The sequence below is a fragment of the Myxocyprinus asiaticus genome, chromosome 32, assembly GCF_019703515.2.
Source record: "Myxocyprinus asiaticus isolate MX2 ecotype Aquarium Trade chromosome 32, UBuf_Myxa_2, whole genome shotgun sequence".
NCBI classification, from domain to species: Eukaryota; Metazoa; Chordata; class Actinopteri; order Cypriniformes; family Catostomidae; genus Myxocyprinus; species Myxocyprinus asiaticus.
Genome location: NC_059375.1, coordinates 5,737,853 through 5,755,511, shown reverse-complemented (window position 1 = coordinate 5,755,511; position 17,659 = coordinate 5,737,853). Strand labels below are relative to the sequence as shown.

The window sequence follows — 17,659 nt, the reverse complement described above, 5'->3', positions numbered from 1 at the left end:
ACCCACAAAATTTCAAAGTGATAAGGTACAGATGAAGTGAGAATTTACATATACTTAGGTTGAAGTTACGCAAGAAAACACAAATTACATGTGCATGACAAGTAATTTTTCCAACAATTGTTTACAGACAGATAGTTTCACTTTTAATTGACTATATCACAATTCCAGTGGGTCAGAAGTTTACATACACTAAGTTAACTGTGCCTTTTAGCAGCTTGGAAAATTCCAGAAAATGATGTCAAGCCTTTAGACAATTAGCTTCTGATAGGAGGTGTAGTGAATTGGAGTTGTACCTGTGGATGTATTTTAAGGCCTACCTTCAAACTCAGTGCCTCTTTGCTTGACATCATGGGAAAATCTAAACAAATCAGCCAAGACCTCAGAAATAAAATTGTGGACTTCCACAAGTCTGGTTCATCCTTGGGAGCAATTTCAAAATGGCTGAAGGTACCACATTCATCTGTACAAACAATAGTATGCAAGTATAAACACCATAGGACCACGCAGCCATCATACCGCTCAGGAAGGAGGTGCATTCTGTCTCCTACAGATTCACGTAATTTGGTGCGAAAAGTGCAAATCAATCCCAGTACAACAGCAAAGGACCTTGTGAAGATGCTGGACGAAACAGGTAGACAAGTATCTATATCCACAGTAAAATGAGTTCTTTATCGACATAACCTGAAAGGCTGCTCAGCCAGGAAGAAGCCACTGCTCCAAAACCACCATAAAAAAAGCCAGACTATAGTACCGGGGGGGGGTTGTAGTACCAAAACATCTGAAATTTTACAATAATCTCACCTACATCTCGAAGGTCAACTTTTCTCAATTCTTACCACTAGTTTTATTCAGATGGAATGAATTTTAAAAGTATGTAGCCTACATTATGGCCTTCAGTCACTTGTTTCCCAGCAAGAGGGTGCAATCATGTGCAAACGTATACATTTAGGTTTCATGAACCTCACAAAACTGGAGCGCTCATATTTCTTCCTCTAAAGCATGTATTCTGTCAGCCTCTCATCAACACTTCCCTGTGAGTTAACATTCTTGTCTAATGATAATAAGGCAAATATCATGCTTCACGTGCGCTACGGGTAAATGTCATATTCACTGTGTACTGTATGTACAATTAGCTTGATTCTGTCTTTTGTGAGAAAATGCGATCACTAATGGGCATATGCCATCTGTGGTTGCTGGACTACTGTGTGCACTGGTATTTCCTTCGTAATATTAACAATTTATGTGCAAATTACTAAAATTGGATGACTAAACATAAATCAGAAGAAACTGCTATCTACCATTTAAAACACAATCTTATTTTTTGTATATTATTTTTTACCAAGTTAGAGTTTTGTGTAGAATTTTGAGTAAATATAGTGCTTATTATTATATATATATATATATATATTTAGTAATTTTATGTATATGTTATTTACTATTTTAAATTGTGTGATATATCAGCCTATTGACCACCCTGCTCTCTGGATATCGGTATCAGGCATTAAAAAAAACAAAAAAAAAACATATCGGTCGACCACTAGTATGCAGTGCACCTTACTGACCTCTGCATGCATCACCTTGGTCAAAGGATGGACCACACTCTTAAAATGGAATACGTAGATAAATTAATTGCAGCCTTCATCAGCCAAATAACAATAGACAATGCATCTGTTTGCACTTCCGCAGTTACCGAAGAATGTAAATTCTAGGAGTCACGTGACGCCATGCGAGGAGTGGACGAGTGAACGGCGAGCTCTGCGCACTTTGCTAATTTTATTACTATTTGTGTCATAAATGAGTGAGATTCGATACACCCTGATTCTTAACTGTTCTAGGAAGACAATATGTCAAAAAATTCAAAATCCTCTGGCTCTGGAGATATTAAAATTCCTGATTCCCACGGAACAACAGACCGAAAGCCCTGGACTCAATTCAGACGGTGAACTGAAAAAAATCCGGAGTGAATTGATGAATGTGTCGGCAATGCTGACGAAAGTCGTTGCAAATTTGGAAGATCTTGCTGTAATACGTCGATCGATTACTTCCATGGAGATGAAATTCTCCGAGTTGGTTACAAGATTGTCGGACGCCGAGAGACGGATCGATTTTCTGGAGCCATCGGAGAGGGAATTATCTGCTAATCCGCTAGCGACCAAGATGGATTTGCAACGCGTTTTGGAAAAACTGGAGGATTTGGACAATCGTATCCGGCGAAACAACATCTGAATTGTTGGAATTCCAGAGCATGAGGAAGGCAGAGATATGGTGAAATTCCTAGACGAGCTCTTCCCGAGTCTGCTTGACATAACAGGCCATAAACTGGAAATCGAGCGAGCTCACAGAGTTCCGGCTCGCAGATCTGCTGAGGGAGACTGGCCAAATTCCTGAGATCAGCCGAAAGATCTTGTGTTGCGCGAGGCGAGGAGCAAAGAAAAGCTTTCTTGGAAGAACCACAACATTTTCTTGTTCCCAGAATTTGCGAATTCGACGAGAGAGAAATGTGATCGATTCAAGGAATGCAAGAATCTCTTACATCAACAGAAGATCGCTTTTGCACTGATGTTTCCGGCCAAACTGAGAATAGATACTAAGGATGGCCGCAAAATATTTACATGCCCACAACAAGCATTGTCCTTCATAAAAACATTGGAGTGAGTGAGCCATTTGGTGTTTCTCATGTGGCCCATGAGTGAACTTGACTCACTAAATATACTCTTGATTGTCTGAGGAAGCTGGGCGCCATTTTGTTTATTTTTGTGCTGGTTCCGCCTAGCGGCTGGAGTTTGTTTTGTGGAATAACACTCCTTCGGGACAGTTATAGATGGATCTGCATGTTCCTGGTGTTTGTGCCTCCTATTGGCTGGAGTTTGTTTTGTGGAGTAATTTTTTGCAGGACATTGGAAGGATCAAGTCATCTGCTGCACTCATGAAACAGCCATCTCTCTGAACATTCGTTTGACCATCCGAGGAAACTGAACGGACTTTTTTTTTTTTTTGTGTGCTGGTTCCGCTAGACTAGAGGCTGGAGTTTTGCAGAGGAACACACCTTTGATACAGTTTTGGGAATGAATCTACACGTTCTTTGTGTTTATTTTGCCTATTGGCTGGAGTTTGTTTTATAGATTATTTTCTGTTATGTAATTCTGTCTCACAATTTGTATAGAAGCATCAGACTTGAGCAATCCGATGGCAAAGTTGTCGCAGGGACTCTCGTAGGTGTACATGGACATTTATGGGGATGGACACCGGTTGGTGCTGTCGTGCGTGGGATTAATGCGCACGTTTTTCTGTTTGTTTGGTTAGGGGGGGCGGTTCGGGGCTTGATTGTTGCACTAATAGGGAATTTGGTCTTTATAATTCTTTTTTTTTTTTTTTTTACACAATCTATTATTTCTAACATGTCAAAATGTCAAATGTTAATATGAGTGGATTATCTCTCTCCATGTGGAATGTGAATGGGTTGGGGCACCCCTTAAAAAGGTTATTTCATTCTTAAACGTAAGAAATATGATAGTGTTCGTTCAAGAAATGCATCTTTCCCCACAGGAAGCTAAAAAATTTGGGAAGATATGGGGTGGACATGTTTTCTTTAGTGCTAGCTCAAGTAAGAGCAGGGGAGTCATTACACTAAGTAAGCATCTACAATTCAAATGTCTCAAACAGATTAAAGATAAATTAGGAAGAGTCATTATTGAAATTTAGGGGCAAAGGTTGATTCTGGCTAATATTTATGCACCTAACGCTGATGATCAGTGCTTTTTTTATAGATTTTGAAGGGATGTTGCAAGCCGCTGGCACCCCTCATGATATAATATTGGGAGGAGACTTTAATCTTTTGATGGAATCAGTCCTTTACCATAGTGAAGCAAAAATGTGTAAGCCCCCTAGAGCAACACTGACGCTTCACAGGATGTGTAAAAATCTTGGTCTTGCAGATATTTGGAGACTTTTGAACCCATCTGGTAGGGAATATACATTTTCTTCATCAGTCCATAAAATTTATTCTAGAATAGATTTTTTTTATATATCTATGTCCCTCATTTCTTCTGTCGTTGATTGTTTAATTGGAAACATCTTATTCTCAGATCATGCCCTGGTGAGTTAGAGGTGTTGCCACATACAGAGAAAAAGAAACCATATAGCTGGCGCTTTAATGTATCCCTTTTGCAAAATCCTGATTTCTAACAAATGTTAAAGGCTTAAATCAATGTTTATATGGAAACCAACTGGTCCTCAGTATCCTCTGTGGGCGTTGCTTGGGAGGCACTTAAGGCGGTACTTAGGGGTCGGATCATACAGTATTCATTCATCAAAAAATCCAGAGCACGACAACTTGTGGAGTTGGAAGGGAATATTAAAAGTGCCGAGGCAGAGCTGAAGCACTGAATGTCGTCTGATGGCCTCAGAGAACTGACCCAATTGAAATACAAATAGAATACTATTTTGTTGCGGAAGGTTGAGTTTTGGCTATTCAGGGCAAGATAGTCATATTTTGAGTCAGAGGACAAAGCAGGGAAGCTTTTGGCTAGATATATAAAGCAGAGAGAGTCTTTTTCCACCATTCCCTAAGTAAAATCTACTGGTGGTGATATTTTTTACCTTGGCCATTGATATTAATAATGCTTTTAAAGAATTCTAGCTTGATCTTTATAGTTCCACGTCTTCGTCTCCTGATGAGGATATTAGACATTTTGTGGAACCATTAGAACTTCCTAAACTGACGACTGAGCAAAACAATTATCTTCATTTTGAGATAAACTTGGAGGGGCTTTGCCAGGTAATTAAGGCCTTGCCTACAGGGAAGTTTCCGGGGCCAGATGGCTTTGCCGCTGAGTTTTTTAGATCTTATGATACATAATTGGCTCCACTTTTGCTAGACGTTTATACGGAATCATTAAAGAATGGAAAGCTTCCACCAACCATGACACAAGCCCGGATCAGACTGATTCTTAAAAAGGACAAAGATCCAAGCTAGTGTACGAGTTACCGTCCAATTTCCCTGATCCAGCTAGACGTTAAAATATTGTCAAAAGTTCTGGCTAACCAATTAAGTAAAGTTATGACATCTCTTATACATATAGATCAGGTGGGGTTTATTTGGGGTCGTAGCTCTTCTGATAACATTAGGCGTTTCATCAATATCATGTGGTCAGTGGCGAATGATCAGACTCCGGTCGCTGCCATCTCACTTGATGTCGAAAAGGCGTTTGATATGGTAGAATGGGATTATCTTTTTAAGATTTTGGAAATATACGGGTTTGGAAAAACTTCTATTGGTTGGATTAAGTTACTTTATAGACACCCAGTAGCGGCGGTACAAACGAATGGATTAATTTCAGATTATTTTACTCTGTATAGGGGCACCTGGCAGGCTTGCCCTGTTTCCCCATTATTGTTCCGTCTTGCCCTGGAAACATCAGCAGCCACGATAAGAAGGGATGATGATTTTCCAGGGTGGCGGGAGGTATGGCGTGTAAGCTTTCGCTTTACGCAGATGATATTTTGTTATTTGTCTCCAACTCTACTGTGATCTATGCCTTGCCTCCACAGAATTATTAATTCATTTTCTAATTTCTCAGGATACAGAGTCAATTGGTCTAAATCCGAAGCTTTGGCTCTGACAGCATACTGCCCAGTAATGGCTTTCCAGCCGGGTGCCTTCCTGTGGCCCAAACAGGGCATTAAGTATTTAGGAATTTTATTTCCAGCAAATTTGTCTGATTTAGTTAGTGTTAATTTTGACCCCTTAATTAAAAGGTTTGAGAGATGTGGGCTGGTGGGCTTCATTACATTTATCTATGATTGGGAAGGTTAATGTTATTAAAATGAATTGTATTCCAAAATTTAACTACTTGTTACAGTCTCTCCCTGTAGATGTCCCCCTCTCTTATTTCAAACAATTTGATAACATAGCAAAGTCCTTCATTTGGAATGGTTAACGTCTCAGATTACATTTCAATAAGTTACATAGGCCGATTGACAAAGGTGGGCTAGGCCTACCCAAGATTTTGTTTTATTATTATGCATTCGGTCTCAGACATTTGGCTCATTGGTCACTTCCACCTGAGAGAGCCCCTTCCTGGTTTTGTATTGAACAGGAAGTTCTTGCCAATATTTTGCCATTACAAAACCTTTCTATTAAACTAACCGGAGTAGTTAAGTCACACCCCGTTATCTCGCATTTGCACGCGGTATGGACAAAAGTTTAGAGTGTTTAATTCTGACATTTATTTAAACATTGCCTCGAGCATATGGCTGAACCCTAAATTATGTATTGAAAGGTCCCCTTTCTGCTGGTCAGAGTGGATTGTGAGGGGGTTGCTACACTCGGTGACCTATATGATAGTGGATTGTTTAGATCTTTTGAAAATTTGGTTCAACACTTTGAGTTTCCCAGATCTATAGGTATTTACATCTGCGCCACCTGCTCTGTAATTTTTTTGGGAGTAGCTCACACCCCCCTAAAGTGGCAGATACTCTGGGAGAGGTGATTACTGCTTTAGGAAAAGGTCATGAGGCACCAGTGTATTACCCCCTGTTAATGCAGAGTCTGGGGGATGGCGCTTTAACTTCTATCAAGAGATTTTGGGAGAAAGATTGAAACTTGGTATTGGAGGAGGAAGTGTGGGCTAGGATTCTAAAAAATGTCAAGTCTGCATCTAGAGAAGCAAGGGTTCACCTTATGCAATTCAAGATTTTGCATAGATTCTATTGGATGGCCTCTAGATTATACAGGCTTGGTCTTAAAGACACACACACCTGCTGGCGATGCCAATCCGAAGATGGAGACAAAATCCATGTTTTTTGGGGGTGTGCTAAGATTCAAGAATTTTGGTTCAAAGTTCAGAGTTGTATGTGTGACGTTTTGAGCACTCAAATTTTATTTTGTCCCGGACTCTGTATTTTGGGTGATGGGTCGGTCATAAATTTGGGGGATAGTCACATTAAAAATTGGGTTCTGACCAGTCTCATGATCGGCAGGCAAATAATTGTAAAGGGATGGAAGTCGGATGGAGCGCCCTCTTTTTCGGAGTGGTGTGTGGAAATGGGCTGGGTGGCTGCTTTCAAGGAAGTGGTAAGTAGAAGGCTAGGGTTTTGGGACTTATTTGTTAAAAAAAAATGGGGCAATTATTTAGTTTTTTTAGGGGACTCTCTGGGAGGGGATGTGGAGAGTGCAGTTTAGTTTATGTATGTTTATTATTTTCTTTTTTTCTTTTTTGGTTGTGTGTTATTTTGTGGGTCCACAGGTGTGTTCGTTGGGGGTCAGGGTGAGGTTGATGAATGGGGAGGGATATTAGTTGGGTTCAAATGTGAAATGTTGATTCATTGTAAATGTGTTGGGTTTTTCTTTGTGATGTATATATGAATCAATAATTAAATTTGATTACAAAAAAAAAAAAAATTTAAATTCTAAGATGTTAGTCATTAATCTTACAGTTAATACAATATCTTTTTGTTTAAACATTGGCAGTTTACTAATTTTAAATCTTGACTTTTACTACACATAAATAACTAATATTGGCATCATATTCATGCTGTTTAGTCAGAGGGGAACTGGCCCCCACAGTGAGCCTGGTTTCCCCCAATGTTATTTTTTTCCTTTAACCAACATCTTATTGAGTTTTGTGTTTCTTGCCACAATCACCTTAAGCTTGCTCACTATACAAACTGTCTAAGTATTCCATCGTAAGAAAAGGGATGCAAGTAACCCTTTTCTGACCACTGCTTGCATCACTTTTCAGTAACATCTGAGGAAAAAAAAAATTAACACCTACTTTTTTCATAAATTTAAATATTCTGACAGTGTGACTAAGTTCTCCTTTACAGATTCCTTTCATCAAGGCTCCTACTGATTAAACTAGTCATCTCTTGGAATTTCTGAAGGCAAACAAAACCTCTTACGTTTTCCTACAATCAGAGAATATTACAAGAGAACAGATATTATACAGATGGAAAACTGATAGCACCTCTCCAAATTCTAGAGGCATTTATACTTGACGTGCCCGCCGTCGTACTATTCTGTGAGACGACGGGGGCAGCCCTGAGAAAATGTAATCTGAATCAGCAGGTAGTAGTAGCGAGTAGTATTTTGCCAGAACAACATCAGATCACAACGACTTAAAAACCTTTACAAGACTCCAGTCAGGCTTCCTAAGCAACCAATTGGCCCGGTTGCTAGGGTGGGAAGAGTCACGTTGGGTTAACCTCCTTGTGGTCGCTATAATGTGGTTCTCGCTCTCGGTGGGGCGCATGGTGAGTTGTGCATGGATACCGTGGAGAATATCGTGAGCCTCCACACGCTAGGTCTCCGCGGTAACGCGTTCAACAAGCCATGTGATAAGATGCACGGATTGACGGTCTCAAACGCGGAAGCAACTGAGATTCGTCCTCTGCCACCCAGACTGAGGCGAGTCACTACGTCACCACGAGGACTTTGAAACTGAAATGCTTGCACCCATATATACTCTTATACTGTAGATATGCAAACTATAACATGCGGTGTAGTGACTGAGACAAATCATTGCCTTATTCATGAAACATGAGTATAAAAAGTGTGTGAAAATGCATTATGTAAACTGTCCCATTAAACTGTGGCAATTTATGCAAGAATAGTTTTACTAACGATTTACACTAAAAGTGTGTTTTGCTGTATCATAAGGCAAACCGACTACATTTTTTTTGACACTTATAGAATACTTCTTAACCATTTACTCAAACTTTTCCAAACAAACCATACAAAATAATTTAAATCTAAAGAGCAATGCTCAAGGCATTGAAGGCACCGTTCCTATATTGTATGCTTATAAAATTTACATTGAAATGCTTCCATTCATATAAACTCTTATAGAAATGCTAACATGCAGTTTAGTGACTGAGAAAACTCATTGGGCCTTATTCATGATACATTAGCAAAACAAATCTTTGTGTAAATGCATGCTTATGTAAATTGTCTCATTTAAATGAAAGCCACAATTTACACAATAATTGTTTTACTAACGATTTGCACACAATTTTGTTATGCTCGTGTTTCATGAATAAGGCAAATTTGTGCATGCCCACCACCCCCACCAGAACTGATGTCACTTTGCTTAAATTAGTTCACATTTACTATATTGTCTAGTCCAAAAGTTAATAATGTTGACAAATTATACAGATGTACAATTTGTCAATATTACGAACAATTTTGAACAGCACACTATATAGTAAATGTGAACTCATTTAAGCAAAGTAAAGTCAGGCCCATGGGTGGGGTCAATGAGCATCAACAGTTTAATTTTCATTAACCTGTGTTCGTTTTATGTGCCCTTAATGTTAGGTTATTTCTTGGCAATGTAAAATTCTTAAGAACATTTGTAATAAAAAGCAAGAAATTATATCTCTATTAATGGAAGATTCTTTCTCTATATGATGAAATGGTCGGAAAATAAACCTAATTTTAATGTATTTCTGATAGAACTGCATTATTATAAGATAAGAAAGCTATGTAAAAATAATAAAGCAAAAAGATTAGTTAAAATGTTTGATTTATCTAATTTAACAGATTGATGATCTTTGCCTTTTGAAACTATTATTACTTTTATTGTGTTTTTGTTGTGGGTTTTTGTATTTTTGCATTGTTTCTGAATGTTTAACAATGTAGTCAATGTTGCCTCACACAAGTCGTAAATTTTTTAATGCGGCGCCACGTGCACTGTTCGCACGAGTTACAAAAATTGGAGTGTGCACGACCGAGTGGAATGAGGGTTTGCGGCGCCAACATCGCACACAAGCGGCTGCGTTGAGTATAAACCAGACTTTATGCAGTGATGTCATGGAGTACGTGCGTTTATTTGTGTGTGTATGTGGTGGGGTCTCTTTCGCAGTGTAGAAAGTGCACAGCTGACTGGGGCTGGCAAGCGTTACGTTGTGAAAGAATATTAAATGAAACTTGTGAAATGTAATAGCGGCACTCATGATTCAGCATAATTCATAATTTGATTGCACACTACCAGCCACAGCTGTTGAACAATGAGTTTATGGCTGAAACGGCAGAAACTGAAAGTGAATCCAGAAGAGGGAAAGAGACGTGCCTTTTCAGCACGAAGGATCGAATGTCCATTTGAAGCATGAGAGTGAACTACTATGACTGCATGAGTCAAAATTAAAGTTTACAGAGGTTTACTGATCATACTAATCATTATTAATCATATTAATAATGTTATTAACCATATTAATCTACCGTTTATAATGCTGAATATCATGTATAATAATGCTATGGTGGAATATAATCCTAATGTCAATTGTCATGTCTCATTTGATTTCATAAGTAAATTATTATTATTTTACTGGATAAGCATACACTTCAATTAAATATGTATTTCTGACAAGAATATTTAGATGCAATAAAAGACAATATTATTTTAGAAAATAATTTTATCTAACATAATTCTGTCTTTTCAGTAAGCAGAATTATTAGCTAATATTTTCATTTGGTGTCACCACTGCCCTGTTCTAGACTGATTTTTAGTTGCAGTACATTTTTGATGGATCATTTAGCACTTTTAAGAACAGTACTTTTAGCTAAATTTTAAAGGAAAGGAACTGCTCTGCATATCTTTAAATAAAAATAAAAAAAAGTAAAAAAAATTTCACTCTTAACTTTTCTTGATTTATTGTTAGTTTAAAGAATCGTGAACCGAACCGTGAGTTCAGTATCGTGAACAGAACTGTGAGATGAGTGAACCGTTACATCCGCAAATGCTTCAACGTTCAGTACTTTTTCACATTGCATGTGAACTGCTCTAAAAGCGCTAAAAACACGAGCCCATGAGCCCGTACGTGCACAGAATAGCGCGTCACCAGTTTATTCTGAAGCGCACACAGACCATGTTTATCTGTCTTCAATCGCAGCCTTTTGCAGTTTTATATTCACATATGAGCATATTGCCATTTTGGTGTTATCTTGATTAATTGTGCAGCCCTAAAGGATAGCAAAATTAGTCTACTGATCCACTCTTCATGAAACTTAATGGCCAAATAAAAAGCACATTAAAATCATCATGATATTGCTTAATTTTATATGGTCAGCCAAATCATTGCGATTAAATCATGAATATTTGGTATATCGCCAAGCCCTATAGGTAACTGATATTGGCATTATATTCATGCTGTGTAGCCAGAGGGGAACTGGCCCTCCTAGCTAAGCCCGGTTTCTCCCAAATGATAGTGACAGCACTACTTGGGAAATTAGTGAAATTTTTTGCTGAACATGCTACTCACCTAGTGCATAGAAGGTGCTTCTGTCCATGCTGGCAGCATCTTTAGGGTCAAAGAGCACAGAGGCGACCTCCTTTAGGCTGAGCAGATTAGGGTCATTCTGCGGCAGGGCCAGCTTCTTCAACTGATGTGCTAATGATGTCATCTAAAAAACAAAAAGGTCGGAAAGGTCTAGAGTAGAATACAACATTTACTGTTTCTCTGACAAACAAAATAAAGTAAAAGTAGGCTTTTATGATGCATGTCTATATAACTTTGTCAAAACGACATTTATTGACTTTTAAATCATGTTACACATAATAGTTTATAACCAAAGCAATAGATCATGAAATAAAACATTTCTTGTTCTGCGTGCTTTTTAGTTAGCTTACATTTTGCAAGCTATCCGCTATAAAATGAATGAACCACAATTTTACAAAATATATTACATATTTACACACATTTCAATCTTATATGCACACCAGCAATTATGAGGGAACAACTGTCAATGACATTTCTGTGCGGTCTAAATATATATATATTTATTTTCCCCAAAAAGAAATGTGTCCTGAGCAGGTTTGTATACATTTAAGAAAATTTAGGTAAAACCAACTTTCCTAAAACATGTCTTTAATGCATGTTTTATATATATATATATATATATATATATATATATATATATATATATATATATATAGGCAAATGTAAAAAGTGGTAGGGACATGTCCCACCCATAAATTATGCCAATGGATACCATTGTTGTCAGATTTTACTGCTGATCTGAGATACAGTACTGTGCAAAAGTTTTAGGCACTTGTGAAATATGTTGCATAGTGAGGATGTCTTCAAAAATAATGAAATAAATAGTTAATGTCATACAAATTCCAGTAAACATAAAAAAGCTAAATCAATATTCGGTGTGACCACCTTTGCCTTTAAAACAGCACCTATTCTCCTAGGTACTCCTGGACACAGTTTTTCTTGGTTGTTGGCAGATAGGATGTTCCAAGCTTCTTGGAGAATTCGCCACAGTTCTATCTATTTAGGCTTCTGTCTCTATATGTAATCTCAGACAGACACGATGTTCAGTGGGGGGATTTGTGGGGGCCATCACATCTGTTGCAGGGCTCCCTGTTCTTCTGTTCTAATCTTTTCTATTTGCAAAAGTAATGTTTGGGAGTCTAACATTTATATTTCCTACTGACACACTAAAGCTGAAGATATAAATAACCATCTTAAGACAAATGCTTTTGTGAAACATCTTATGTGCCCAAGACTTTTGCACAGTACTGTATGTTCTTTAATCTTTAAATTTCTTTAAAGTTTTGGAGATTTTGGTCTTTTCCCAATCAAGTAGATAGAAGCTGTACTTTTATGATGCTTGTTTATGTAGAAAATGAATGTCCAGACTGCCAGGGGGTGTTCCAAAGATGGCCGCCAAGTGGACGGACTTCCCTAGAAGCTAAAAACCAGGGAGGTATGGATGATAATAGCGCCATGGTCAAGGTAATCAACTGGCAAAATATAATGCCTCCTCTTCATATGGCCCACTATATCATCTCATGACATAGGCTAGTCAGTAGAATCGCACACATTAACCAAATCCATTTTTTATTTTGTTGAAAACAACAGTACTTAATTGTAACCCTATCATAGAGCTGTTACTGGTTTATTCATCACAAACAGTGCAGCAAATATGGAACGTATATTGTGTGTGCTGGGCTTTGCTTGTACTTTAAGCTAATACTGGGGAGCAGTTAAAGTAAAAACAGGAATTTCAAACAGTATCTTTTAAAATCAATAGTACACTTGAATACATTTACCTGGAGTAAAATACAGAATAATATGCAACCAAAAGAATAACATGCACTGAATATAAGGCTTGGCCCTGATTTTTTGTCATGGCCATCTAGACACCCTAGGGTGCAGCGGTGCACCCTGCTCCATGTGAAATAAATCAGCTCTTTATTCATGCCAGTGTACATCATTTCAAACATAGTTTTCAAAAATAATATTCATCACTTACAAAACCTTTTAAATAACTAAACATTAACCCTTACATTTTATGGAAAAAGTCCAGGCTTCAGAGTGCTGCTGTGTAAAATAAATGTTCATATAATTACAGCAGTTTTTTTGTGTATGCATCTCGAGTGATCATAAAATTTGATTTCATATATTTGAAATTACATGCACCATTTCTGCATTTTATAGAACATTGGCCACCTTACTGACTAAATATCTTATCAGTCTACCACCAATTGTGACATTTTTACAACAATTAAGTACATTTTCTCCCCCAAATTCTAATTACTGCAACTGTCCAGACACATTTAAAATCATCATAAATTAAATTCAGCACAACAAATACTAGCATTATGTGTACTTCACAGTTCAAAATAATATACCTCCATAACTTAATTTGTTATCACATTAAAATGAGAATGGGATTTCTTTATGTATTACAGTAACAGCAATTTAAGGGTAAATGTGCTTTATTGTCATAAAAATAATGATGCAAATAATCTTAAAGTTTCTAAAACAGAATTAATTTCCTAGGCAAAACAAATATTCATATTTTGATTTGGGGGTGAATTAGGACCCGGACATGTTGTTTTCGGCAGGTTTCATGAAACTACCCCACATGTGTTCGACTGGTTGACCACAAAACGTGTGTGAATATTGATATAGCAATGAAAAACAGATTATGATGACATTTTAAAATATATTCCGTTAAAATTAAGCTATATCTTGTGCTTTCTTTAAGGTTGCTTAAAACACCGTCTACATATATGTCCTATTTTTAATATCGGAACGTAAGTATTACAAGAACATGTTATCGACTTAAAAAATACAGTTTTATTTTTTTTCACCTTTATGTGTTTCAAATACAAAATACAGTAATTTACCTTTAGAAGAGTTTATCACACCAGATTCCACGTGCGAATAAGTGAGTTTCCTCTCTGTTTTGCTTTCGGTAGCAGCTGAATTGATGAATGTTATACTGCCATCTAACGCATCGGATGGACTGCAGCTTCCTACTCAAGAGAAAAGAAAAAAAATGAAAAAAAAAAAAAAGACTACCGTGCACAAAAAACACAGAGAATTCATCATTTTTTATTTGGATAGGACTGTTAATATTGATGAAGCATATTCTGGGCGTTTCTCCACAACACAGACCCTGATTCAACTTGTATTATATTTTAACAACCTCAACCAATTCGATATTTATAGAAAGAAGCATGACACACACTAAAGCAAAGTTTTGGTAAAAAATTATGAAAAGACAATATACTACAGAGAAATAAGTAGCTCTACTTAGGCAAGCACATTTTCATAGGCAAACACATATTCAAATGAAATAAGGGGGTCATGTATATATTTACAAAAAAAAAAACATATATATGTATATTTATATTTTGTTGATGACTTGAAATGTGCATGCATTAAACATTTGAGTCGCATTCTGTCTAAAACACGGGGGGTGGTGGGGGAGTAGAAAGCAGAGTTGCCATGGAAACGGGAACGCTTCCTCAGACAACAGACCAGCTGACAAACAGCAAACACTGGTCCGTCTCTGTTTTATTTATTTACTGCTTACAGGTAAGTTTAGTACAAGCACATTATTCTTCTGGATAAAAAACGTAAGATTGAGGACTGATTAATCTGTCTGTCTGTCAGTCTCGCTGCCTTCACATACTATCGCAATAATCGAAAATATGAGTTTCCAACTCGGAAGTTGCATATGAACGACCCCTCAAGTCGCAATTACGACTGGGGAACTCAGAGACTGTCTGAAAAGATCCTCATCTGCTCGTGGCCAAAAGTGCGGGAGGGAGGGATGTTATATATTTAGCAAGTTAAAGGTGCACACAGTAACTTTTGTCTTTGTGTCTTCTTGGACTTACACTGACACCTAGAGGCTTGGATGCAGCATCATTTCAAATCAATGGTTTTCAGTTTCAGATGCCATCTGCAGAAATGTAGTATTCACAGTCAGCAATTATTACTTTAATCAATGAGGGAAAGTGTCAAAAAACAGGATGGTTACTGAGATTAAGCCAGTAGTATTCGGCTGATCATGTGATTCTAACATGGCAGCCCCCATGTGCGGACCCTCCATGTAGAATAAAACAACTTTTATAAGGTTACTGATATGACTGGTGTCTTCATTTTAATGTGAGTGGTCATGATTTCCTTAATATATTGCAAACATACAATTCATGTCTTTAGTAGTTAAACTTTTTTAGTGAGGAAAAAATTACTGAGTGCACCTTTAATCATGATGAGAAATTACAAAATTTAATGTAACCAAACACTACAATTTACATAATAATAATATTAATAATGTTTAGATATGTTAAATAACCATTATGTTAAAACTTTATTAATAATACAATAATACTTACACAGAACTTACATATTAAAATACTTATACATTATATAACATTTGAAATATTGAATACTGCTCCTTTAATGGAAAAGTTCATTTCTGACCCATAGTGCCATGAACCTTTCAGGTTCTTTATCATAATCATGTAATTATTTTATTTAATTTTTATTTTATTTTTTATTTTTTTGGAGTTAATATTCTGAATTTGCTAAAATCCGTGTCTTAACATGTAGCCTATATTTATTTCCTTTAAAATGTAATCTTAATCTTAAACCATCACAGGATAGTTCTGGTTGACTTCCCGTTCCGGTTGCTACCAGAATGTTGCATGAGCGTTTGTAGCTTGCTAGTCTGCTTAGCATTGCTTATTCTTATACATTCATCATTTTATCCTTTGCCATTTTACCGCGTGCTACAGGTTTTTCCGCTTTTCTACTGTTTCAACTGCCTATATTTTACTGCGCACTCCCATTTTCTCTCTTTTTTCTTTTCCCGCTTGTCTACATCTCACATCTCGACTGCGTGCATTTGTTTTCTCCACTGTGTTTTACATGGATTATTGCATCAATCTCAAACATTTGCTGATCAGGAACCACATCGAACCACATCGATCTCAAACCCTCACCACTCAAGAACAACCATAACAAGGGGGCCTGGGTAGCTCAGCGAGTATTGATGCTGACCACCACCCCTGGAGTCATGAATTCGAATCCAGGGTGTGCTGAGTGACTCCAGCCAGGTCTCCTAAGCAACCAAATTGTTCCGGTTGCTAGGGAGGGTAGAGTCACATGGGGTAACCTCCTTGTGGACATGTTTAGTGGTTCTCGCTCTCAATAGGGCGCATTGTAAGTTGTGCGAGGATCGCGGAGAGTAGCTGGGAGACTCCACGGTGTCATGCACAATGAGCCACGTGATAAGATGTCCTACGCCACCCGGATTGAGGTGAGAAACCAAGCCACCACAAGGACCTACTAAGTCGTGGGAATTGGGCATTCCAAATTGGGAGTAAAGGGGATACAAAAAAAAAAAAAAGAACAACCATAACAACAATAAACAATTGTGGTAATTCATGGCATCTGCTCATGTTATTTCTTCCTGCATTGCATGCCGCATGTTTACTACAGCTTCTTCCATCAGCAGTGAGGGATTCACATGTGATAAATGTAAGGAATTAGTCAGGCTGATGGAGAAGGTTAATGAGTTAGAGACAAGCATCCGAACACTAGTGGAGGTCAGTGAGAAAGAGAAGCCGGTAGATACTGTTTCGGATGCGGGTAGTACAGCAAGCAACACACTTTGGTTCCAGCTTTAGAGCCTCCGCAGCAGGGCGTTTGGGTGATGTCTCGGCAGCATACTTGCTCATCAAAGCGACACCACTTTCCCGTTCCTGTTAGGGTTTCCAATCAATTCTGCACCCACTGGGAATCATGTTGAAAGAGCCTTAATAATTGGTGATCCATACACGGATTATTGCATCAATCTCAAACATCTGCTGATCAGGAACCACATCGAACCACATCGATCTATCCGATTCTATTGTAAGGAACATGGAAATAGAGACGGAATGCATTTCCGGGGCTCAAGCATCTGACATCAGATCAAATTTACAAGTGCTGGCTAATGCTAAACAAATATTTTCTAAAATTGCTATTCATGTCGGCACTAACGATGTTCGGCTTCGCCAGTCAGAGATCACTAAAGATAATTTTAAAGAGGTGTGTGAACGGAGAGTCGCATGGCACCATGCGAGGAGTGGACATGTGAACAGCGAGCTCTGCGCACTTTGCTAGTTTTTAATTCTTTTTGTGTCTTAAACCGTTAAGATTCGATACATCTTGTTACATGACTGTTCTAAGAAGTCAACATGTCAAAGAATTCAAAATCCTTGGGCTCTGGAGATATTAAAAGACACTTACATGCTCAAGCTGATACCTCAGACAGGGCCACAGACCAGGGACTCAGTTTGGACGGTGCGACGGGAGAAAGCCAGCGGCAAATGGCAAGCATGTCTGTAATGCTGGCAAAAGTCGTAGT

General features: G+C 37.9%; 1 protein-coding gene across 3 annotated transcripts in view; it reads right to left on the bottom strand.

Moving 5' to 3' along the window:
• Window positions 1-14,209, bottom strand: part of heatr1 (HEAT repeat containing 1) — a 216,473-nt gene extending 202,264 nt beyond the window's left edge. For all 3 annotated transcript variants that reach the window (XR_007894235.1, XR_007894236.1, XM_051666734.1), the window contains exons 1-2: window positions 14,142-14,209; window positions 11,260-11,401 (exon numbers count right to left, since the gene is read on the bottom strand). Coding sequence is in view for 1 of the 3 variants with exons in the window: in XM_051666734.1 (XP_051522694.1) it covers window positions 11,260-11,401 (142 nt within the window). In the remaining 2 variants the exon portion in view is untranslated. The remainder of the gene's footprint in view (window positions 1-11,259; window positions 11,402-14,141) is intronic.
• Between the last annotated feature and the right edge of the window lie 3,450 nt (window positions 14,210-17,659).